General features: G+C 39.9%; 1 protein-coding gene across 8 annotated transcripts in view; it reads right to left on the reverse strand.

Annotated features, from left to right (window-relative positions):
• LOC148017041 (protein DETOXIFICATION 46, chloroplastic-like) overlaps positions 1 to 25440 on the reverse strand; it is a 40178-nt gene extending 14738 nt beyond the window's left edge. For 3 of the 8 annotated variants that reach the window (XR_015687861.1, XM_087662807.1, XM_087662808.1), the window contains exons 1-6: positions 25202 to 25440; positions 24050 to 24891; positions 23832 to 23926; positions 23580 to 23688; positions 23440 to 23495; positions 18479 to 18534 (exon numbers count right to left, since the gene is read on the reverse strand). Coding sequence is in view for 7 of the 8 variants with exons in the window: in XM_087662807.1 (XP_087518933.1) it covers positions 18479 to 18534; positions 23440 to 23495; positions 23580 to 23688; positions 23832 to 23926; positions 24050 to 24728 (995 nt within the window). In the remaining variant the exon portion in view is untranslated. The remainder of the gene's footprint in view (positions 1 to 18478; positions 18535 to 23439; positions 23496 to 23579; positions 23689 to 23831; positions 23927 to 24049; positions 24892 to 25201) is intronic. The other 5 variants (XM_087662809.1, XM_087662806.1, XM_087662805.1 and 2 more) reach the window with 5 other exon arrangements.
• Positions 25441 to 25690: the final 250 nt, after the last annotated feature.

A 25690-nucleotide genomic window follows, 5' to 3' on the forward strand; every position in this document is an offset into this window, starting at 1 on the left:
ACAGAAGCTTCTAAGGAAGCTATTTGGCTTGGCCGTCTGGTCAAGGATTTTGGTCTTTCTTCGCATACTCCAATGCTTGGTTGTAACTATTTTCAAGCGTTGCTTATACTCTTCTTCATTCCAAAATACCATCAAAGAAAGTACCTGTAAACTTCTGATGTGCTCTAAATATTATTTCTATCATTCTATTAAAGGTTGCAAGAGCATTGGTGAGACGAAATGGCAGCACAAGAAACTCATACGAACCAAAAGTTGTCTTGAATGTTGTTTTATGAATTTCTTGAGAAGCAATCCTTATCTGATGGTATCCACTCTTCAAGTCAATCCTTATGAATATCTTGAGGAGCAATCCTTATCTGATGGTAGCCACTCTTCAAGTCAATCCAAATGTATACTTTGGATCCATCCAATCTATCCACGATATCATCGATTCTTGAAATGGGAAACCTATTCCAAATTGTAATTTTGTTGAGGGCCCTATAGTCCACACACATGTGCCAAGATCCATCTTAGTGCAATATGTCTAGCTAAGAATGTTATGTTCCATACACGTACCCAACACATAGATGTTCAGTACCACTGTATTTGATAGGTCTTAGATAACGATCTTGTCACACTGACTAAGATCAAAACCCAAGATAACCCTGCACATGTTCTCACTAAGAGTCTTGCAAAGGCTCAACATGAGCATTGCATCTGATTAGTGGGAGTAGGTTAGCTTAAAGGTACCACTTCAAGTCTTTAAGTGGAAGGTTCTTGGGCATAATGTCCCTTTGTCTTTGTGTAAAGTTATAAGGGTGTGAATACACTTATTTTGTATCCTAACATATAAATATACTTTTATTCTTTGTGTACCCTTAAAATTTGGTACACTCATCTTGGTATTCACTCTTTCTCTCTCTCAACACTGCTACTCCATTTTTGACTTATACTCACTCCCATTGCACACTCTTCCCTTCACATGAAACTACAAGGATCCCTCCAAGTAGGAGAGGACAAATCAATTACCCAACAATAGGTTGAAGACTTCTTATCCACTTCACCTCTTTAATCTTTCATTGGTTGAGTTTTCTTATCCATGGACAAACTTGAGTGCGATCACTAAGCCTAATAGTGATTCTCTTTCTTCCTTACTTCATTATGGATGTACTCTACAACCTTTCTTACACTTGCATTAACAACTTTGGATTACAAACGCAAAACCAAAGCAATAAATTAGATAGTTTTCATACTCACTACCAGACCTGATAATTAATCCTTAAAGACCCTTCACCTATATGAAAAATCCTTGGGTCAATTCTCCAACATTCAAGGAAACGTGACAAATTTGCATTTGAAAGTATGGCTCACATGGCAATCTCCCTCGAGCAATTTCTATGGCAACCATGTATACCTGCTCCCCATACCTTTCTTTTTCCCTGACACTCACGAATGGTCAAAGAAGCTTGTCTATTTTGTGGTATGTTGGATCCAACCATCTCTCTTTATTTCACCCAAGGGCACATATACTTACTAGGATTTTTTTCTTCTTAAGAAAAAGTTCAAAGTGGTTCCACCATCGTGTTTGTAGATCTTGGTAGGCCACTAGACAACTAACAAGCACCCTTTTTTCGATCCCTTAGTAAGATAACCATCGCTTCTATGATCTTGGTAAGATAGCCTTCGCTTTTAGTCTTAGTAGGTCATTGGATAACCAACGGCAACCGATGCCCTAGCTACTTTGGGATAGGATGTCTAGGAATGGCAATGCTTTGCAATCCCTTCTTGGTTCCAATTTTGGACTCGAGAGGTGGTGTTGAGCTTTAAATATACATTATACCTTGATCAACTATTTATTACAATCTCAAAATATACTTATCACCAGAAGTTTCATTAAATGACTACTTTTCTAAAGAATGACTGTGTCTCTTACGAGGACGTAAAATTTTATCACTTTGCTTAGCATTTGATTAAAAGCTAATCAAATGTGCTAATGTCACTTGCACACGTGAGATACAAATTAATTATTTCACAGTATGAAATCCAAGACCCCGAGATATCAATTGGTGCCAAAGATAAAAGTCGTAATAAGTTACGTCTGACAAGTACCAGGTAATACCATGTATCATATTTGGACCTAGAACAATTTATGGCCACTAATGTCAATAGTGACATTATAGTGACATTATAGACTCAATATTAATTAATTAATTAATGCCAATCTAAGGATCAATAATTGCTCAAGGATACTTAAAAGACAAATTGACCTAGTCAATTTAATTATTAGCTAGTGAAAATAATTTTTTGCACACTAGAATAATTATTCAATTAATTTTTAATATTAATATTTTAAAAATTAATTTAATAAGCTAGATAATGTTAGAAATGAGATTAGAAGGTTGCCACTTGGTAAAACTTACCCATATAAGAGGAAAAAACGTTTTTAAGAATTGGTAGAACCATTGTGAGAGAGAAGAAATTTGCTAGAGAGCAAGGAGAGATTGTTGATGTGATTTGCAACCACCAATCATTTGGAGCCCTCCAAGACCAAGTGACAACCACCCAAGGTCCTGGTGCAGATAATAGCATACAAGAGGAAGCAATAGTCTTTCTGGTAGTCCTAAGCTGTAAGTAATAGCTCCCATAGCAATTTGAGCAGGGCAATTGTAGCTTTTCAATGTTTCTCGCGATAAAACTCTTTCATTCTCTATTTAGCATACTCTCTTATCCCCTAGCCATCTCTCACATACCTCAATATTTTTTAGCAATTTGAGCTATCAAAGGAAAGGATTTCAATTAGTCTCTATTGTAAGCCCTAATTTACAATAAAAATTAGGGTTTGACAGTGACCTCCGGATGCATGCTCACGTTTGAGAACCTAGGACTTGAAATCCAACACCTGAAATCAAAGAATTTCAAAGAGATTCATGAGGCTAGCTAGCCAATATTAGATTAAGGGCTGAATTTGTCTTTTAACAAGCAAGGTAAAGCCCAATCCCTAAGCAAACCAAGGGGCAAATTGGTTTGAAAGCTTCCTGGTCATTTATGACAACAACAGATATTTGGATTAGCAAAGGAAATCAGAGAATCTCAGTTTTACTCCATCCATTTGCAATAAAAATCAAAGAAATATTGCAAGGGGTGCCAATTTTGGGGTCAACAAGCTGTCCATTGTCCAAGATTAAAGTGGTAAAATCAACTTAATACGACCCTCTCCGAGAAAAAAGGTTCGTTTTAGTGTCTCACATGCAAACCCTAATTTGTAAAGGATCCACTCATCTATAAATAATATGCCTAACCACCACTCATTCCATCTTTGTTTTGCAAATTGTTGGTGCTTGTCCTCTACTATCCACATCCCTTCTAGCGGATATCTCAATTCAAGTTTGTTGTCCATCAAGTAGCACTTGCACCCAACCCTTCTCACTCAATTAGCAACAATTTGCAGCCCTGATTTCTGTGTTTGTTGATCAATGTTACATACCAATTGCTATCAACTAATTCTCAACCATTGCCCACTACCAAAGACTCTTCTCAAGCTGTGTTTGTTGTTAGCAAGTCATTTTAGTGTGTGTTTTTTGCATTTAAGCAGCCGCAAATCTACCACATTTTCATCAACTATCATTCAAACACTTTTTGTGCTTCTTTCCACTACTTGAGTTGACCCAAACATGTTCTGGCATGATCCAAACTCTCAAGGATGGGACGGCAAATAAGGTGACTTTATATGGGCTATTATTGGTATGGAGCCAAACAAGGATATGAAGCCAAACAGGGAATAGTTGAGAAGTACACTATAAATGCCTCCTAGAGAAAACCCCAAACACACTTTATAGAGGGGTATATATATTTCTAACAAATACTCTTAATAGATACCACTTTGCAATCCACCTCTACAATATAGTTCAAATCCATTGTATTTAAAGCTTTCCAACTCAGCTTGCATGATATAACCAATCTTTTCTATATCAACTATTATCAAGATGTAGTGGATCAATACTTCAAATTAATTTAATGCTCAAAGACCCTAGAAAGATATATTATTTAAGTACTTCAAAATACAATTAAATGTTTATCGTTTTATTCAAGGGTATCCAATGGCCTAAATACCCTACAATTATACTTGGATAATAGTCATTGACAAGATGCCCAAGAGAAATTAAAAGTTTAGATGAGTGGTCAAACTGACCAAAAAGCCCAAATAACTAAGACTTTTTCACTCGGTTCATCACATTAACAAGAAGCCCACATAATGAGTGGTTTCAAAAAGTAAAAACAAATACTCATTATCAAAGAAACAACACATGAACCGGTGAATCTATTCAATTAAGCTCTCCAGAATCCAAATATGGTGACTCCTAAAATTTAGGAGATTATTATTTTTGAAAGTTAACTCAAATATGGAATTTTGTTCACCAAAGGCTATGAAATTTCGCAAGGAACAATTGTCTTCAACAACTATCTCAAATTCTTAACCATTTGAGAGATTTTGAGTAGAAGATTTAGAAGCTTCTTTCACCTAAAAATTGGCATATCACATCTAGAACAGGTTGTGTCATTTTAAAGGTGAAAAGTGTCCCTACACCTACCATTTTGCTTAACACTTGTCATATGTAGCCTCTATATTTCACTTTTTAAGTATACAAGCTCCACACCTATATATTAGAGGTCTCTCTCTTTATTTCCAACAAGCTCAAATACTGAAATTACAACCATATGCTTTATACACATTTGTCTAACACTTATTCAAAAAGCTTTTTCTATTCATCTTGAATATATCAAAGCACAAGAAAAAAAAATCAACTTCCCATCTGATGTATGTAGAAATTAGGGTTTCAAAGCCCTAATTCTCTGTAAATGCTCCGAACAACATAATATGCTCAACAATTATAGTATTCATTTGTTTTCAAACTTAATATTTCAAGAATGAACAAAACAAATACTTAAAGATAAATACAACAATTAACAGCCACAGAAATATAAAAGTAATGCAAAAAAGATTGAGAGTTGAAAATGGGCAACCTCTACCCCCCCCCTTTCCCAAGGAATTTATTTCTGGTCAACCCAAGTCCTTAAGAAAAGAGCTCAATTACAATCAACCAAAGAGTGAGAATAAGTAATTTTTACACTCACAAGATCATGAAAATGTATGTATACACACATGCATAAGTTACTATACAATAGAAACAATTCATTTCTTTACAAGATGAAAATAGAAATAGGGAAAATCAACCCTTTCTCCATTGATGAGCAACAATACAACGAGATGGCTTGCCTCTTATTCTTAAAATGAAAGAAGCCTAAGAAGGAGAGATTGTAATGAATTTATGGATTTATTCTCTTATAAAATACAACAAAAGAAGAGGAAATATGGAGGTGTTCAATAATGGAGATATGGAGAAGAATGTTATAGATAGATGAGGTCAACTTTAGGCTGTCTCCAACTATTGTACAACAGTTTACAGCCAAGAAAACTGATGTAGAAAGAAAAAAAATAAGCTCTTTTTCTAAGGGAAATAAAAGAGCTAGTGTAAAAAGGAAAAGTGAAATAGTACAAGACAAGTGTCCAACCACACATCATGAGGTGTACACTTGGAAGCTTGTGTAACAACTGTCCTCACACTTGTCTCTTCTCTATGGCCTTTTTTTGGATTAAGCATTATTAAAGACAAAAACAATCGAATTTAGTAAATACTACTAGAAAACACAAAACTTACTATTTTTAGAATATTATCCCCGTTTTTTAAACTAGCATTTGTATACTAATCAAAGACTCTTAAAATTTAGGAACCCCCCAATATGGGTGTTATGTGAAAGATCTTATGAATATATTATAAAACAATCCTGAAATCTTCATACGAGTTTTCAATGTAAAGATATGTGAATTTTAATCTTTCATCTTACATATGCACATTATACAAACATTTTGTAATCATGCCATCTTATTGATTTTAACACTTTATTTTGGTAGATTTAACCCACACTTCAAGGCATTAATCCTTCCTGTGAATTGGCCTAATATTGATATGCTTGAGTTTCAATCACAAGCACCCAATCAAGGCATATAGGTAAACGTGTGTACTATCATTTCTTTAACCCACTGCATGGATCTACCATAACCTATGACCACTCATTAGTCGCCAACTTTCATTCGCTTTTCATTTATATCTAATAAGTGCAAAGAAAACAAATCCAATACACAATTCAATATGTAAAATAATAGAAAGCATACAAATTGTTTTTCTATTGTGTTATGAGATTCTTAAATTTGCAACAAATCAACCCCATTGTATATGGTTCAAGCACTTTGTACGCATGTTGTTTCAATAAAATCCTTTAAAAGGGCTCTCATTGTGATGTACTCTCTTTTTTTTTCGTGAAGATAGTTGAATTAGATAGTGAACATTTACATCAGACCATCAGGTCAACATTCTGTCTATAGCAGTTATTTTCTATTACATCAGACCAAGAGGTCAGCATACTCTATCTCTCGCACTCTTTGTTCAACTACGTAACTAATATTTACATGAGGCCTGCAAGCTATCAAAACAGCGAGAACAACCTATTACATGAACAGTACTATCAAATCATGTGATGTCCTCTCTCTCTCTTTTTTTTCGTAAAAGGTAATTGTATTAATTACGAAAAAAAGGTACAAGTTTACATGATTACAAGATACACGATGGCTCTAAGCCATCGTGTGTAACTCTCTCTCTCTCTAAAGCACTAAACTACAAAAGAGTTACAAAAAGTCATGGCAACGACGTAGAGGAAATTGCCATATGCCAAGGAAGTAAGTCCTCCCAAGGGAGTAAGTCAGAGTACCGAATGAGATCTATCTGCCAATGCAAGAGGCCTTTAAGCCTAGCAATATGTCCCTGAACGTTATAGGCTGAATCAAAAAGAAAAGCATTCCGACTAGTCCAATTGTGCCAACAGCCCCAGTATATAAGAAAGTGAAACAAGATCTTCATATGCGACTGAGTCGGTGTGGGGTATTTGGGCCGCGCAAAAACCCAATCAAAAGGGCTTAGCGCGAAACCAACCATTGCTCGCCAAACTGCCGACAAGAGTGACCACATTTTCTTAGCAAGAGGGCAAGAAATAAATCGATGACGAGCCAATTCCACACTGGTGGTGCAAAAGAAACAATTGCCATTGGAGATTCGACGCTTGGAAAGGGCTGAAGCAAGAGAAAGACCACCGATCATCACCCTCCAAAGAAAGACCTTGCATTTGAAAGACCACCGATCATCACCCTCCAAAGAAAGACCTTGCATTTGAAAGGTGTCTTGTTCATCCAGCCCTCCATCACAGTTGCCTTCCACCATGACCGAGATTTACGCAATCCCCATATAGTATTGGCTTTAGTAACCAACCATTGATGATCTTTAATGGGAAGATGATACACCTGGTTAGCTGAGGCCTTTTCCAAATTCAGGCGGCCTACAAGGTCCCAGTCCTACCAAGGACGATCCGAAGCAAGGGCAGGAAAGGGTTGTCTGCTCTGGAGCACCATCAAAAGCTATCCCCATAAATCACGGTATCCACGAGGGATCCAGAAAAGCCTTCTAACTGTATGAAACGATATCAACACATTGCGACTAGGAAGGGTGGCATCTCCAACTGAAGTCAAGCCCAAACGTGCCATACGATTAAATTTTGGTCTGAGCTCATGTTTGCCTTCCCAAGAAAGTAATCGGGAGGCTGCCAACAGTTCCTATTGAAAAGAATTAGTAGCTAAGTGATCCTCGGTTGGATGCCATTGAGCCTTCTGGAGAACCAATTTCCAGGAACATACCAAGCGAGCAAGCAAGGATGATGAAGGACTAGAAAACCGAGAGTCTGCATTAAGAACATGCCACCAGGAGCTCCGAATTTGAGTATTACCATGCACAAGCCCGTGATTCTCAAGAAAACAACGGGCTATCAAGACCCACGGGTGATGATCCAAGCACATGGTACGAAAAAGAGACCAACGGAGTGCCAGCATATGAGTTTCGCCATCCAAAATAGCCCCACCACCCATGCGTTTGGGGGTAAATACATGCGACCAAGAGATCCATGAAATACCTGCATGTAAGGAGTCCTTCCATAACATAAAACGAATGCACTAAGTAAGAGCATTCAATGTAGTAGTAGTCCAAGGCAACAATGGCAAGAAATATGTGAGCATTGGCAACATAATTGTCTGAGCCACTTTGAGGCGAACATGGAAAGGCCAAGCCTGTGACTTCCAATACAGAAACTTAGCTATCAGTTTCTATGAAATCCACTCTAATAGTTGCTTCGGCCGAACATCAACACCCAACGGGTACCCATGATACCTGACAATGAATGGAACCACATGGAACAACCATTCCCTGCCAGTCCAGTGACTGCAAATCTGACTCCGTGCAACTGAGAATGGCTGATTTCAAAGTATTGATATGAAGACCAGAAGCATGACCAAAGAGAGTCCAAACATCTAATGCTTCGCGAAGATTATCCTTATCCGCACGCAAAATCATAAAGTTGTCATCAGCCAAGGATTGACTAATGAAGTGCTGTCCAAAAGGAAGAGACAATCCAGCCAACTGAGTAGAAGCTGCCATAAGAGATAGCATCGAGAGAACCGAATGAGTCGTTTGGAAGCAGTTTGATAAGTCCTTCTTTCCATGAGGAAGGCATGAACCCCGTTTCCCAAACTTGCTGAAACATAGCCATCAATGGTTTCACCAAACTGGTAGCAAAAACCTCAAAGAATTCATTGGTGAGACCATCCCAACTGGGACTTTTATCCTTGGGCAAGTGTAACAAAACTTCCATAACCTCTGCCTCACAAATATCTGTCTCCAAAGTAGTTTGCATATCATGTGGAACCTGATTGCAGACCAAATCATAGAAAACTGAGCGAGCATGAGTAGTTTGGTCCGAAGGTGAAGGAGTAGAACCAAGAAGGTCTAGAAAATAAATCCTACACATATTCACAATAGTTTGTGTTGAGATGACAAGCTCAACACATACGGACATTGATGATGGACCGCTTGGTTAGATGGGTCCACACGTAGAAGAAATCAGCAAGAAAACGTTTTGGCCTCCATCTCTCTACTTGTCTCTTGAGTGAGCTTCTCCTTGTGCATTCTATGTGTGTTCGGCGCAGCATCTTGAGCAAGTCCCCCCACCACGCGATTCTTGACAGTCTGAGGATTAGTGACCATTTGACCTTCTGCATCCTGGAGTCTAGTCATATTCTCTCGAGCGGGAGATGCATGAAAAGCACGAAAGAACTTATGAGTCTGACAAGCACTATCTTGCAAATTCTCTGTCAAATTTTGCAATTTGGCCTGTTGATAAGATTTCAACTGAAACTCTTTAAGAAGATCAGCCAAACGCATAGCCAATGGCAGCAGAAATACATCATTTGCAGTCTCCACCAGGAGAGAACGAACCAAAACCAGTAATTCCTCCGTTGCGTGTCGACGCCGCCGACAAAGAGAGGCATGATGGATCCCATACTGCTGTGCAACCCGCTGCACATTAAAGAGCAATCGTTCAAAAGAAGCATTGTCCTCAAAAGGGAAGTCCAATAAAAATCTATCAATCAATTGCTGTATATAACCTTGAAAGATTGAATGCTTCAAATAAGACGAGTTGAAGCGCAAAGGGAGTCTATCCAGAAATTGCTTAAAAGGTGCAATGGGTTGTGCAAGCATTTCAAGCTGTAGAGGAAAGTGGTCCGACAAGGCGTATTGCTGCAACACTTTCATTTCCAGCATCTTAGGAAGAAAAGCATCATCCTGCATGATGTACATGCGGTCCAATCGCGACCATGTAGATGTATATTGCGCAAAATGAAAAGTAAATCCTGTAGAAGAAGGATGTAACCATGACCAGAGATCTTGCTTAAGTACGGCAAGAGCAAACGCATTCCACACACGGCTTTCCGAAGTATCCATCACCGAATGCTCTGATGTGGACTGCGAAGGATCAACACACATATTAAAATCCCCCATCAAGAAACCCCGTCTTCCAAGTGACAAGGAGGTCTGCAAAGTCCAAAGATCCCGACGGGATAAAGGGTCATTTGGAGCATAGATCCCAAGTAACCATAAGATCTCTCCTTCAAATAAAACTTCAATCACCACAAAACGACCATGTACATCATTTTTTATAAGAACAGGTTGATATTTCTCATGGACAATCATAAGCACACCAAAATAATGCATGGCATGGGTCCCTGCATAAAACAAGCGAAAGCCATGGCAATCCACAACTTTTCCTGCTTGGCCGTGACTCTTGTGCTCAACAACACACAAGACATCCCACTGATTCTCATGCAATAAACTCCACCTGGCATGCTGCTTATTGTGAGAACAAATGCCTCTCACATTCCACGTGGCTATCTTCATGTATATTCAAAAAGAAGATCAAGAACGAGGCAACACTTGCCTCAATTTAACCTTCTCTGCTAGAATGTCAAAGACTCCCTCGTCCAAAAAATCAACCAACACGACAAAAGAGTTCTGACGGGCAAATTTAGAGATAGACGGTATAGCCACTGACTTGGGGATGGAATGGGGATAACGCCGATTCCATTGGGTAATCACATTACCTCTAGCATCAAAAGCCAACTTAGCAGGTGGGCCCTTCGAACCATCCGAATATACTTTCCTCGCGGGCTGATGGCGAGGAATAGAAAAAACCATAGCATGAGAAGGGTGCTCTGACGACAACATGTCTTTCCTGCGCGTATAAGTACGCAAGGAATCTTGTGAAGCATTAGGCACAATATCCGCCATGCCAACATCAAACCTTTTATCTTTTTTGGCACGTACATCCACCCAATCATTGTCACGAGAATCCAAGCCCGAAACATGTTTGCCTTTATCCAAAACTTTAGGGGGCTGGGTCGCATCCTACGACGGAGCAACAAGCACCATATCTTCCCTAGGAGGCAAAACATGCTCCGCATCTGAAGTCGGTTGCTTTACTGGACATTCGGCCATAAAATGCCCCAATTTACCACACGAAAAACAATGGCTTGCAAAGTTACCCCATTTCAGACGAAAGTGCAAAGGATGCATGCCAGAGCAGTTAAGACGTAACCAAGCAAGCCTTTTCCGAGCAGTGTCCCATAACATACACAAATGGTTACGATTTGTGGCCCTTAGGCTCGGGGGGACCAAAACAGTGCCCACAACGGCCATGGCATCCTTTAACAGTGGCCAATAGACAACCGGACAATTTTCCACTTCAATCCACACCAAGCATTCATGTTGAAGCAAGCGCTGAAAATCTGCCATTGGGTGCCATGGCACAACATGGACCAAACGGCGATCAAAGAACAGTGGCAGTTTAGACAGCAGATCAGCACGATGCTTCTCGAATTTCAACAGCACCTCATAAAAGCCTCGGGGCCCAACAAAAATCTCTTCAACACACTCCCCTTGTAGTAGACTTTGCAGCCACTGGCGAATATGAGCAAGCACTGGAATCCTACCAGCGAAGAAGAGTATAACAGCACGTTCATAAAACACCGAGAAGGAGCGCAGGACATTTTTCGGATCCATAGTGGCTTCCAAAACATCTTCAATTCTAGAGTCGGAAAACGCTTCATGATTATGTTGAACATAATCGCCAAGCAGAGTGTTGGCAAACTCCAACAAATGCTCCCAATCAACATCTTGAGAATCCACAGAATCAGAAGCAACCTACGCATAAGAACGTTCCTGATGATCCATTGTCTCTTCCGAAGTATGCTTGGTGCGTTTGCCCGCAGGCTAGAAGTCAGGACCAGGGGGCATCTCCTCCGTACAAGGAACCATATCCTCTGGTTCCTCTGTATTAGAATCCAGACCAAGGGCTGCCACCGTTTGGTTGACAAAGGCCATATCCAGACCAGCCATATTGTATCACCACTTGTGCAGGTTGGATGCTGAACCAAAAGCTCACAGAAGACAGAAACAGCACAAGCCTCTCTCTCTCTCTCTCTCTCTGTGTGTCTGCTGTATCACAGATCTCTGTCTGCTGTGATAGAAATCTGCACCTCTCTCTCTCTCTCTCTCTCTCTCTCTCTCTCTCTCCTAATTTTTATAGTGATATTTAATCAAGTTGATCCAATTCAACCTATTGTCATTCTCATGTTCTTCCCAACACTTACACATGTTATCTTCTTCCATAAACTTTGTAAATTTGATTCCAATATAGAATTCAACCATATTATTAAAATATGCATCCTTTGCACTACATGATAGCAATTACTAGAGGTGTTATAATATCTATGACCTGGTAAATATAAAAAATGAGCTTATAATCACGATCTCATAAAGTTGAATGCACGACTCCATGTTTATAAGAAGCTGATAAGATACACATCTCCGAAATCAAATCAAGGAAGCAATACAACAACGAGTAAAAAATGATTTGATTTATGCACATGCACAAGCTCATGTTTCCAAGAAACAATCAAATGCCAACTCTCAAATTCCATCATAAGACTATCCCATCAAGAGGTCCTCTCTCCCTAAGCTTTGAAGTAGAATTCAACTTCTTTATAAAGGCAATTTCCAAATCTTGCAAGCATGGCTCTTACAGTAAATGCGAGTTTTCAGCATTCCAATTTCAATAAACATCTTAGACTCTTAAAGTTTGCAAGGTAGCAAATATCAAGAATGGAGTATTAAAAAATTTTAACAATTTCTTAATTGTTGCAAAATCAACAAATTAAAATATTTCAAGGGTTTCTTAATTGTCAAAGTACACCCAATTGAATCTTATCTTTAGTCTCTACTTGTCTATCTTCCAAAGCACTTCTCAATTGTACCTTTCACTTATAAGTATGTGTACATCATAGAGCTATTTGAGCTCTCAAAAAGAAAAATACCTATTCAAAATCATATTTATAACTTCTAAGCTTCACAATGTCTTTTCTCCCTTAAGCTCAATCAGGTTCTAAATATTGAATGACATGATTTTGCCATAAGTCAAAACTCCTATTTATTCATAGGAGTGCACCATGTTCCAACCTTCATAAGGTGCCAAGGTTCAGCAATGCCAAACTAGTATGATCATTCGATCTGATAACGGTAACTAGAGCCATTATTAACAATACTTTGAACAAACCAAATGGAATTGCACAATCTTTAACTGCAACATTATTGAAAAAATTGGTTGTTCCCAAACCTAGGAACATCAAATTGGATCCAAATGCTTGATCGACTATTTGATAAAAATGTATTTTCCTAGGGCCCATGCTTCATTCCTATTTTGGTTTCCATTTACAACCCCAAAAATGCTTTATTTGGATCACTATTTAGTACCAAGGCACTACCCGAGAGAGCCGAGGTGCCACCCAAGAGACTTCAGTGGGCACCAATCGAGATAGTCTAAGCCTATAAATATGGTACTAACTTCTCTCATTCTTCATCCCACACATTCATTCCTTCTAACACTGTCACTCTCTTCCACATTCTTTCCTCCTTTCTCCATCCTCTCCACTATAGTTCACACCCCGCAAGGAGAATATTATGGTTTAGGCTTTTGCATCCATCTCCACCTAGCGTTTTGCAATCTACATCATCTAGCATCAACCCTCCTCACCTGATCTCATCATCAAGCTTCGTTTGCAAAAAATTCAAGCCGTTTACAACAAGTTACACCCTCTTTATCAGCCCTAGATTAGATACTTGCATTTTTGTGTTTTCTTCCCTCTTGAAGGGCTGGCAAGCTTGTCTACATCCACTTACACAAAGAGATTTTCATAACAAATTATTTTGTTTTCTTCTCTAGTTAGCTACCCAAAGTCGCCTTGATAGCAACCATTATCTCGGTGAGTTTTCAACATACCCTTCATCTCTGACATCTCCTGAGGATTATTTTGTTTCTCTACAGCTAGTTGTCCTTTCCCTCACCATTCAGTATTTACCTTTGACATCCTACTACTAAAGGACAGTACTTCGCTCCCTTCATTGTGCAAAGTCCCTACAAGTATTCCACCTAATTCAAAAAGGACAATGTAATATCTTCAAAGCTTCAACTTTGTTGTACCAATTTGATTCACTTAGCATGATTCATTAATTCATCATTCATCTTCTTCCTCTATGTTTTCTGAGTTTCTTTTTTTTGTATTTGTCGTATACTCTCTATATTTCTCCTTGCAAACCCTACTGCCTTTATTTTGACACTGTATCAGAGCCAAAGGCACTCACAAAGCCAAGAAGATTAAAACCAGCCTTCCTCCTTGGACTAGTTACAGTAAGCATTAAATTCACATAAACTAAAGTACTAGTTACAGTAAGCATAAAATTCACATAAACTAAAAATGTACACTTTACAACTTTAATTTTGGACATTGGACACCCAATTGGCCCCAAAAACAACACCCCCTTGTAGAATTTTTTTATTTTATATTGCAAATGGAATGAGTACAATTGAGATCATCTAATCTCCTCCACTAATCCAAGTGTCTCTTGCTCTCAAAACTGACTAGCAAGCCTCCAAACCAATTTTCCCTTAGGTTGGCTTGGGGATAGGCCTTCACGTTGCTCATTGAAAGACAAATTCAGCCCCAAAACTGATACTGGCTGCCTGGCCTTTTATATCTCCTTGAAATTCTTCAATTTCAACTACTGGTTCAAGTCCTAGGCCCTTAATTCTAAGGATGTATCCCGAGGTTGCTATCAAACCCTAATTTTTTCTGTAAATTAGGGTTTACAGCAAAGATTGACCAAAATCTACTCCTCTCATGGCTCAAACTGCTAGAAAATGCTGAGATAACTAGAGATGGCTAAGGGATAAGAGAGAATGCTATAGAGAGAGAAATTTCAAAGTACCATCACAAGAAATGTTGAAAAGCTATTGTTGCCCTACTCAAACAGCCATGGAAGATGTCACCTATAGCTTAGGACCACAAAAAGACTGTTGCCCCCTCCTTTTTGCTGTCATCTACACTAGAAGAATCTTGGGCTACTGTCACTGCTCTTGGAGAGCTCCAAACTGCTGTCACATGGTATAGGACTGATCTTCAATGTTTGTAAATCACATTAGCAACCTCTCCTTACTCTTTAAGGACCTCCTTCTCTCTCACAATGGCTAGAATAGACTTCCACCAGCCCCTAAAAGACGTTTTTTCCACTTCAAGGAGCAGTCTTCTAATCCCATTTTCCAACATTTTCAACTTATTAAATTAATTTTCAAAAGTAATATTCTAAAAATAATTTAATAATTATTCTAATGATCAAAAAATTAATTTCACCAACCAATAATTAAATTGACTAGACCAATTTGTCTTCCAAGTATCCCTGAGTAATTATTGACCCTTAGACCAGTATTAACTAATTAATTAATGCCTAGTCTCTAATGTCACCACTGACATTAGTAGCCAATAAATTGATTTAGGCCCAAATCTAACATTGAATACCACATCGTACCTGTCAGACATACCTTATTACAATTTTTTCTTTTAACACCCACTACATCCTCGAGGTCTTTGGCCTGTTATCATGAAATAACTCCTACGTACATCACGTGCTAAACAACATTGCACATTTGATTAATAACTTGATCAAATGTTATCAGCAAGATTAAAGCATCTTAAAATTTCACATCCCCATGGCAAAGATTCTCTACATTGAAGACAAAACCAAGTTGCAAGAGTAGTAGCATCTTTTAATTTACCTTCTCCCTTTCCGCTGCATCATTAAGAGTTATCCTCTTCTTCTCCCTCTCACCCTCCCTTTTCCAAGTTGACATTCTGGTTGCTATGGCTTCTCCTAATAAACAATCCACTAGGTGCTCCCATTATGGCAAGAATGGTCATATTCCCAAAGACTATTGACTTCAACCTTTACTCCCTACACCACCAAGGTATATGCGTCTACCACCAAGCACTCCTTATGCCACATCTCCCTTCTAAGCCACAAAGATCATCTTGCATCGACTATTAGAATATTATGCTCAAGGCAATAAGACGCATCTAATGTGCACTAAGTCCTTACAAGCAAAAGGAGAATCGTTAGACACCACAACCTTCTAGAGACCACCACAATGTGCTACGAAGGTTTCCCCCCCACCTATTTTCACGTCCAATGGCTTCCACAACCATGGCTTATGGTTTTATAGTCCACTCCATCGAGAGACAATGTTTGTTGGATACTATCTTCTCATCAATCCACTCCTTCAAGAGATAAAGGCTATTCAACTCCTTCCTCTCCTTTGGCTCTATAATCCACTCCATTGAGAGAGTGATTGTTATCCACCCTTGGCTCCTCAAGAGCTCTCTATTCCCTCATCTCCCTTGTATTGCTCCATGGGCACCGACTTTAATGTGCGCATCAAGGAGATTCTATGTGATACCCATCCCTCCACTCCCTTATTTTATTTAGGTTCTAGAGGCCACCTTTGGAAGCTCTCCGGCTACTGTTCCACAGAAGCCCTAGATATCTCCTTCAACAATGTAAGTAGTATTTCCTCTATCTTTCGATGTTTGGAAAGCCATGATCAATAAGTTTCTTAATTCCCTATCTCTCTCGCAAGGGGATCCAACAAGGGTTCATCTTTCTTCTTCAAAGGGGGATTCCATTCCTTCGACTTCAATGGGGATCCTCTCTCATCCTACAATTCCTACAATTCCTCACCCATCTTGTTAACAACCCTTGGGGTGTTTGACATCTCTATACCATATCATCCATTGCCTCATCAGTTTATTCATGCTCTTTTTACCATTGATACCCAAGATCTATAGGTTTTTCCTAATTCAAGGCTTTGTATGTTTAAGCCATGGCTTGGAGGCTAAGCCTACATACACCTTCCAACATGGAGTAACAAAGCTTGTGGACTGCTCTCCCAAGGTTGAGTTTAGCTCATCATGTCTACAACTCTTCACTGCATGTTATCTTACAGGTGGAACATTGGGCTCCCTGGGTTGATCTTCTTCTCTCTCGCACTTCTCTTTTTCGCTCTTTTTTGGGCTTGAGAGGAGGTATTGAGAAGCCAAGTCATTCAATATATTTTCTCTACTTCACTTCTATTTTGATTTCCATTTACAATCCCAAAAAGACTTTATTTGGATCATTATTTAGTATAAAGGCACCACCCAAGAGAGCTAGGGTGCCATCCGAGAGACTTCACTAGGAGCCACTCAAGAGAGTTTGGACACCACTCGAGATAGTTTGTGCCTATAAATATGGTACTAACTTCTCTCATTTTTCATCCCACAGATTCATTCCTTCTTACATTATCACTCTCTTTCACATTCTTCTCTCCTTTCTCCATCCTCTCCACTGTCATTCACACCCCGCAAGAAAGACATTACGGTTCATGGCTTCTACATCCATCTCCACCTAGCATTTTGCAACCTACATCATCTCGCATCAACCCTCCTCACCTAGTATCATCATTAAGCTTCATTTGCAACAAATTCAAGTCATTTACATGAGGTTACACTCTCTTTATCAACCCTACATCAAATACCTGCATTTTTTTATTTTCTTCACTCTTGAAGGGTTGCCCAACAATTGCCTATCTACAACCACTTACATGAAGAGATCATCAAATATTCTTGCATTTTCTTCTCAAGCTAGCTGCCCAACGATCGCCTTGATAGCAGCCATCATCTAGGAGAGATTTCAGCATATCCTTCATCTCAAACAGCTCTTGAGGACTACCTTTCACTCCCTCTACAGCTGACTATCCTTCCCTAACTATTCAGCATTTACCTTTGATATCCTACTACCGAAGGACTCCGTTTCACTCCCTTCACTGTGTGGATTCCCTACACGTACTACCACTTGATTCAAACATGACAATGCAATTATATTTAAAGCTTCAACTCCATTGTATCAACTTGATTCACTTAGCATGATTCAATGATTCATCATTCATCTTCTTCGTCTATGTTTTCTAAGTTTCTCTTTTCTCTCAACGTTTGCCATATACACTTTGTGTTTCTCCTTACAAACCCTACTGTCTCTTTGGTTTGCTTTCACAGCAGTCATTTTAACATGGTATCAAAGCATACATGTTATTTTGATTCGTGCTTATACACTTATATATAAATACACACACGTCCATACACATAACCTAGCCTTCTATCTAGACACTATGCAAGTTAACAACCCAAATATTTAAGATTAAGCCTCTAGAGTGAAAACTTACAATACCATAGTACTTTTCCTTTTCCTAGATGATGCTTGCAATTGAGTAAGTTGGAATCGTAACTCATCATCTCCATGACTAAACAAGGTTGACCTAAGTTAAACAAATTCCATGTCTTTGATTCCATTACATTAGGCAATACAAGAATCTCAAGCATACTAAAACCATCCTAATGCATTATTTGGCCATCTATCTTACAATTGAACGAGCTAGAAATCTCAAGAACATTGTAAGGATGAACACATTACAAACCAATAAACATATATGAAGTACCTCAATTATAAACTTCAAAAAAAGAATGTATGTGAGTGAATAAAGAAAAAAATGGCAAAATCAACCAATACAAACTGAAAAGTCAAAGTACCTTGCACTCTGTGCAACCATACCAACCAAGGCTGCAGGCCAAGCCAAGCTCCTGATCTGAGAAAAACAACAATAGAAGATAAAATGATAGGAAATTGTTTGCATGTATCTGCCTATGAAGTCAAAAAATAATATTATCTGTCAAGTTGCATGCATTTAGCAATTAACATAATAGACATGAACACACATTTGCCCTGTAGGCAATGAACAGCAACAAGGCAGCCTACTAAGGAGAGAACACAATCATTCTCAAGGTCATGTTGATCAAAGCAACAACTCAAGACATCTAGCAAGGGTTGAAGCAATTGCATAGCGGCTTGAATGACAATGGAGCAAGATGAACCAAGCACAAGTGTATTGCCACCAAATGGTTAAGTCAACAACAGCAAATGAATACAACAATAGCTAGAGTGATGGGCAAACTAAATGACAAAGGGATGACTTAGGATGTAAGTGGCCTAACACACTATCTTTAGAGAAGGAACCAACCAAATGTGTGCAATTAGCTTATGGGACACTAACACACATTTTTGCATTTGAGTTTTAGGACTCTTTAATGAGATAATGAGGGTTTAATATGTAATGCACCTTTTTAGCTTAACAAAGTGAACTGCCTATCCAAAGGTTATTGGTCAAGGAAGCCACACCACTTGAAACTAGGTGGGAAACCCTCCATAGAGCACAAAGCAATCATCTTATTCTCTCTCACAAAGAAAGACGTGGGGGAGAACTACATCATCAATTTACACTTGTGTCCACAACAGCTTATTGTCACTATCTCCATGTGCTCAAAAAGACTTACAACACATTGAAGGAGTCATATAGCCGAGATCATGGTACTCCAATAGCCAATGCAAAACAAACATTGTCACCCAAAGTTGCCATCAACACAAGGGCTGTCTTCAAGAAGGTGCATATGCTTGAGCAATGTAGGGAACAATGGACAATGACAATCTCTAGTAGATGAGTAAAATAAAAGAACACAACACATACGACTCATGATGAAAAAGTGGCAAAAGTGACTTATTGGAGCCAAGGTAAGTGAACAAAGATTAAAACCCTAATCATTAACTTTAAGGTTCAAAAAAACCTTATCCTAATGTGGTTAGGAACTCTTCAAATGTCGACAAAAGGGCAATGTTGGAATAAGCAAGTGGAGATCATAGAGCAGTCAACAAGCAAGACATGGCCAAGTGGCTGCAAATCAACAAGTCAAAAGGGACTACATGCCCACAAAGACACAATAAAGATTAAGGGGCATAATCCAAGTGATGGTAGAGAACAATCAAAAGAAGACTCCATACTACAAAAGCAAGAGGGCAATGGCTAGACTAGGATTATAAGCAACAAGGGATGGAAAGGAACATATAAGAAGGGGGATCAAAGTGTGATAGCGTCGTTGTGCCCTAGGGTGGGTTTGGGGGGCCGTGCAAGGGGGCGGGGGGGGGGGGGGGGGGGGGAGAGAGAGAGAGAGAGAGAGAGAGAGAGAGATTCCCAAATGGTCTAGTGGTAAAGCTTGTGCTTCATAATCTATCCTAAGGTTAGGAGTTGCATCATAGATGGGGATACATACGTCCACATGGAATGTTCATGCGATCAAGGCTTTGTCCCTTGAACACTTGGTTGAACCCTCCTCTTGGTAGGTAGCACAAGGAGGAGAATCCCTTGAACACTCCAGTGTCCCTTGAACACTTCAATGAACCCTCCTCTTGGCAAGTAGCACAAGGAGGATCCCAACTATGATCAAGCTCCATCATTTGCTTGGCTTGTAGATTATCATTGGCATCCATAGGAGACGCCTACCTTGTTTCATGGCTAGTATTTGGAGGGGAAGTGACTCCCCTTGGTGTTCAATTATATGAGTCTAATGAAAAGAGAGACAAAGACAGAGGGACACAGAGAAAGTTTGGGATAGAGATTTAGAATGATTAGTTGATAGATTAAGATGGATGTACAAGGATAGGCCTAGTTAAATAGCCCCATGTTCACATTGACATCCTTGACCTTATTAAACACAAGGAGGTGTAAGATTTGTTCGCACTGGGAAGCAATGAAAAAAGTATCTACCTATGAGGAGATGAGTGGCCACAATCTCAATTGCACTCAAGCAATCATCCTCCTCGTCCACATATGAGTCTAAATTGGGTTACCTCTACAAAAGGTACAGTGTTGAGCACCAAAAAGTAATTATTGCTAAATGATTTTATTAGGCAAATGCACCTCCCATCTGCACCTCCAATTCAAGGAGTCTTTTATGAGTGCTGCCCTACTGTCCAGAGCCCCTTTCCACCTAGGCAACCTGTTTAGGAAAGTTCCCTCAGCTTCAGCATCTTCATCACAATCTCACCCAGTTGTCTCACTTGCTGCTGGCACCTGTTCCAGCAGCAGTATGTCTGCATTTACTGCAGAATCAGGCTGTCCTGCTGTCCAAGACACTCTTGATGCTGTCACCATCAGTCATACTGAGCATTTTCATCACCAGACATCTTCTTCAGCTGCTGCTCTGCATTTTCTGCATCCTGACCTGCATTTGGAGACTGCTGCTGCTGTTTTGGGATCCGCTGGAGTACGACACACTCCAACACTCCTTCAGTCACCTCTGCCCCAGTCCTAGAGAGACAGGTTTGAGACCCCACTGTTCGTATCATCATTCATTCATACATTCCATATCATTCAGCACTCTTCACATTGTGTTCCCCATGTTGTCATACACTTTGCATTGCTGTGTTTGCCATACCATTTCTTTCACACAATTGTCGAGAATTCAAACAACATTAACTCCTTCCTTTTGGAACAAAACTCATTGGTAGAGTCTAAATAATGAATTACTATCCTTATGTGGAAATCTAGAAACCATGGGTATACCATCCATGGTCTATGGCCTATAGCATTGTAGTTGGTGAACTACACTCATGAACCCTAGTTACAATACGGCAATTTTTAAACAACCAAGGCACAACCAAAATAACATATGCATACACTAAGACCAAGAGCATAGGCCATCTCAGCTTATGCTCTTCAACAATCTCTAGCATGCTCTCATGAAGCTTTAGTTCCCTCTTTTGGGGGGAATTCACAAATGAACCCTCAACGGCCAGTGCCTCTGTACAAAATCTGAATTTATGATGTCAAAAATCAGATCACGTAAAACATGTGTTGCACCAAAGCCCCCTAACACCCTCAGAAAAACAACAAAAACAAAACAATTGAGTGAATGTCAACTCATCCCGTTGATTTAAAGGAATTCTTAAACAACTTCAATGAGCATATGATCTCTTGGATTTATCGGCAGTAATGGTGAAAAAGCAGGGTACATATTCTTGAATCAAGGTCCACTCCTTCAATAGATAGTCCTGACCATGAGGCCCAACAACCAACAAGTGTACTCTCAGATACAAAATGTTGGTAGCAGGGTGTGAAAATAGCGATGAATCAGAATCCTGATGCAATGTCTGGAGCCTGCCAATAAATAGGCTGAAGAAATAGGATAGAACAATCAATAGGCTGTAAAACTGGCTGACCTGAGAACTGCTGACCTCCATGCAAAAAATCCTAAATTGGATGACAGCAGCAAATTTAAAACTAGCCCCAGCAGAAACTGGCTTAACTGCAGTTTACCCACCCACTAAGTCCCTGCCGTCCTCAAGATTGCCTACATGTTTTCATCCGTAAAATTTTGATTCCCTTTATGCCAAATATGAGCCCTCAACTCTCATCAGGCTGCAGCAAGGCCAGGCCCATCAATAAAATTGCAGCTGTCGGCTGTGCTGCTCTCATCTGAATCCAAGGGCTCTGCAACCAGCTTTCTCAAGAAGTCATGACAGCCCCAACTCTTAACAAATAGCTTAGGAACCCATCAGAAGTGTCTTGGGTAACTACTACCATGATATAATAATTGCATGATTGAGAAAGGAGATTCCTTGCCTTATATAGACAACAACAGGTTGCTTGCCATCATAGCAGCTGACTGCAATCCTTTCCATCTGTGCTGTAGATCCTGGCTGACTGACTTTGGCCTGCATATGTACACCGTAGTGTTGAGAAACCCTTCACCCCTTCACCCGCAATATGCGTTTTTTTGTATTTCTGCGTTTTGCGTTTAGGGTTTGCAGCCCCAAAAAGGGGCGCCATCCTAGACTGACTGTGCCTATTTATAGGCCACTCTCTCATTCATTCCTTACGGCTGATTCATTCAGTCCGTCACCTCTTCTCTCCAGCCTCTCCACTACCCTCACACCCCTTCAAGAGGACATTGCAGTTCGTGGTTCGTGGCTGTCTTCATCATCTTCCTTGCGCTACGGCACCCTTGGTCCCTTGTATCACATTCAGTCCATGATTTGAAACTTCATCATTCCATTCATCAAAGTTTCTTCTCTCTTCTCTTCTCTTCTCCATGTTTGCCGAGTTCACTCCGTGTTCCTCCCCGCAAACCCTACTGTCTCGCTGGTATGTCATCTTTTGACACATAGTGGATGACATTGTGTCTAAACCCTAGCTCCTGGTGGAGGTATTTAAGTGTCCCACGGAATTTAGATAATACTTGGTACCCCTAGAACAGCTGTTGGGTTTCTCTGATTTCTTTCTGAGTTTTCACTATTCATTTTTCAGCAATCAATGGGCTCTGATCAACAGCTCAGTTTCTCCCTGTGCAGTGAAACTCTCAATTATAAACAATTAATTTCTCAATTTGAGCCCATTTATCAGTCATTAATTGTACTTCTGTCTCCTATAACTGTTGTAGAGCTGTTCAATTGGCCTTAGAATATTACTGAAACTTCACACACAACAAATTTTTCAGAAAGCTTGCAGCATGCACATAAACCCAAATTTTATGTGGGTTTGCAGCCAAAAAAAGTATAAATTATTTGTAAGTTACAACCAAACAGATATAAAACCTATACAAGATCTTTACAAGTAGTACAGAATAGGAAAAAGGATTATATGGCATTTACTTAATCATACCTGGACATACGAATTAGCAGCAGGAACTAAACCAATATTTTGAGGCCCAACAAATGCTGAATATAAAACGTATACAATTTAGTAACTGTTTGAATTAAAGCACATCCTGCATCTCATTCCACAGACACACCATAGATTACCTGCAAGAAGCCGTGAAGAACATGCTCCTGTAAAAACAAACATGCTAATTCCACAGGCCAAAGCAACAAACAGCAGCCTGGATAAGTGATGCGCAGCTGCAGCTTCATCCTGCAACATAAAATTTTCAACACACAAATCAAATGTCATTCCTCTTTTTGTTTCAGCAAGGCAAGATTATGGGGCACTAGTGCCCATGCACATCCCCTCTGGCTAGCTTTAACATATGAGTAAGCACTTTTGGGAATGTCAACCTGCTTTGCAAGAGAGGCGGCAATCACATTCGAAGTTGCCACAGAGAGGAACATGAACACGTAGCACAATTGGTCACAAAACACAGTTCCTGGACCTGGAAATATGTTCATTTATCAGATCATTTGCATCACTCCCTTAGAAGTCTGTGATGCAAAAAAAAGGCTAACATTTTTCAACATAACAAATAATGCTCAAGTGAGTTATAGCAAGCACTTACCAAGAGCTGCAAGTTCTATTGAGCTGCAGTTACCTACAACAGCTGTGTCAATTAGACTCATCATTGGCCCAGAAAGCCAAATCCCAAGGGCAGGACCAGCAAATGTAACAATATCCCACATTTGCTGCAGCAAGCTCTTCTCATTCTGTGTCCCTAAGGACTGCACTAACTCCTCAGGTGCAACCAGTTCCTCAGCAGAAGCGATTGACCTTTCACTATTCTGCAGCTCAGGAACTTTTGATGTAGCTGCTAGTTTGTCGACTGACAAGGCCTCGGAGTGAAAATCAGCCTCCAAAATCCCTATTCCGGCCTCTTCAAGAGACTTTGCGGCCTGAAGTTCGCCGATGTCAACTGATACAGTGCTTCTAGACAAGGATGCAACCAGTGAGTCTTCTGGTATGGCATTAACTCCCACAATCTCCAGCGGTGAGAGGGATATCTCAGACGCACTTGCATCACAGCACCTCCATTTTGCTGCTCCATATTTCCTATCAGCAGGCTTTTTGTCCGACCTTCTGACAATCAGACATGATCCGAAATAAACTCCTCTCCACTGCTTGCCTGAGACAGATATGTTGAACTTGGAACCTCCGATGCAACAACGAGTCCATTTATAAAATTCGGTGCATGACAAACTCCTCGGGTTGCTGTGAAGAAGCTGCTGAGAGGCGCTTCCCATAACAGGCTATGGGAAGATGGATAAATAAAGGCGAGAGATAGAGAAAAAGAGGGAGAAAGAGAGAGAGAGAGCTATTATCCCATTTTATGCTAAAATGGCGAGGATCTGTAAGGTCGACGAACAAAATCAGGCTGTCAAATGAGAGAATCCGGCGTGCATCACCCTGCTTAGAGAAGAATTTCAAAACGATGAGTCAAAAAAGCTCTCTCGTCAATCGATTGGACAGTGATGGTAAATGAAGGAAAATTGCGTTCCTTTAGGTCAATGCAGCTCCTCCTCCTCCTCCTCCTCCTCCTCCTCCTCTCTCTCTCTCTCTCTCTCTCTCTCTCATTTGAAAGCATGGAATAGCGAAGGTTTTCAATCCGTAAATCAATGCGAATGCGAAGGGCGGACAGAAATGCGATGTTGTGGCCTCTCTCTGAATAAGTACAACAAGCAGAAAGCAGAAACAGGAGAATGACATTGTAACTGACCTGACCTGGTAACGTCGCATCCAATCATTCACCAAATGCGCCTCTGAGAACAACGCAACGCAAATTTTTTCTCCGAGAAACGAAGAGTGAAATTTCAGTATGTGCAAGAAATGGCGATGAAGGCCCACAGACGGACACGCAGAAAGACAGACACAGACACACAGAGAGAGAGTGTGTGTGTGTGTGTGTTTGTGCGCGCGTGCGCGGTAATTCCTTTGTACCCCCACCTTCTAAGTTCTTACTCTGTGTCTTCTGCTCCCGATACACCTACCAACACGTGACACAGTGGCGAGTGTCTCTGTCCTTCTTTATGTACTCATCTTCCCGTAGGTATATTCTTCGTACCAGTATTTATTTGCTAGTTATTATTTTCATTGACAAAACAACAAATACTAAGGATTGCGTCACTATTCTCTTTTCCAATTTCCTTGGAAGTGGGGACTTAGTACCCATTCCCATGGTATACATATCTCACATATCAGAAGTATG

This window comes from Lygodium microphyllum, chromosome 22 (assembly GCF_053477565.2).
Source record: "Lygodium microphyllum isolate KBCC chromosome 22, Lygodium_microphyllum_v1.1.10, whole genome shotgun sequence".
Taxonomy (NCBI): Eukaryota; Viridiplantae; Streptophyta; class Polypodiopsida; order Schizaeales; family Lygodiaceae; genus Lygodium; species Lygodium microphyllum.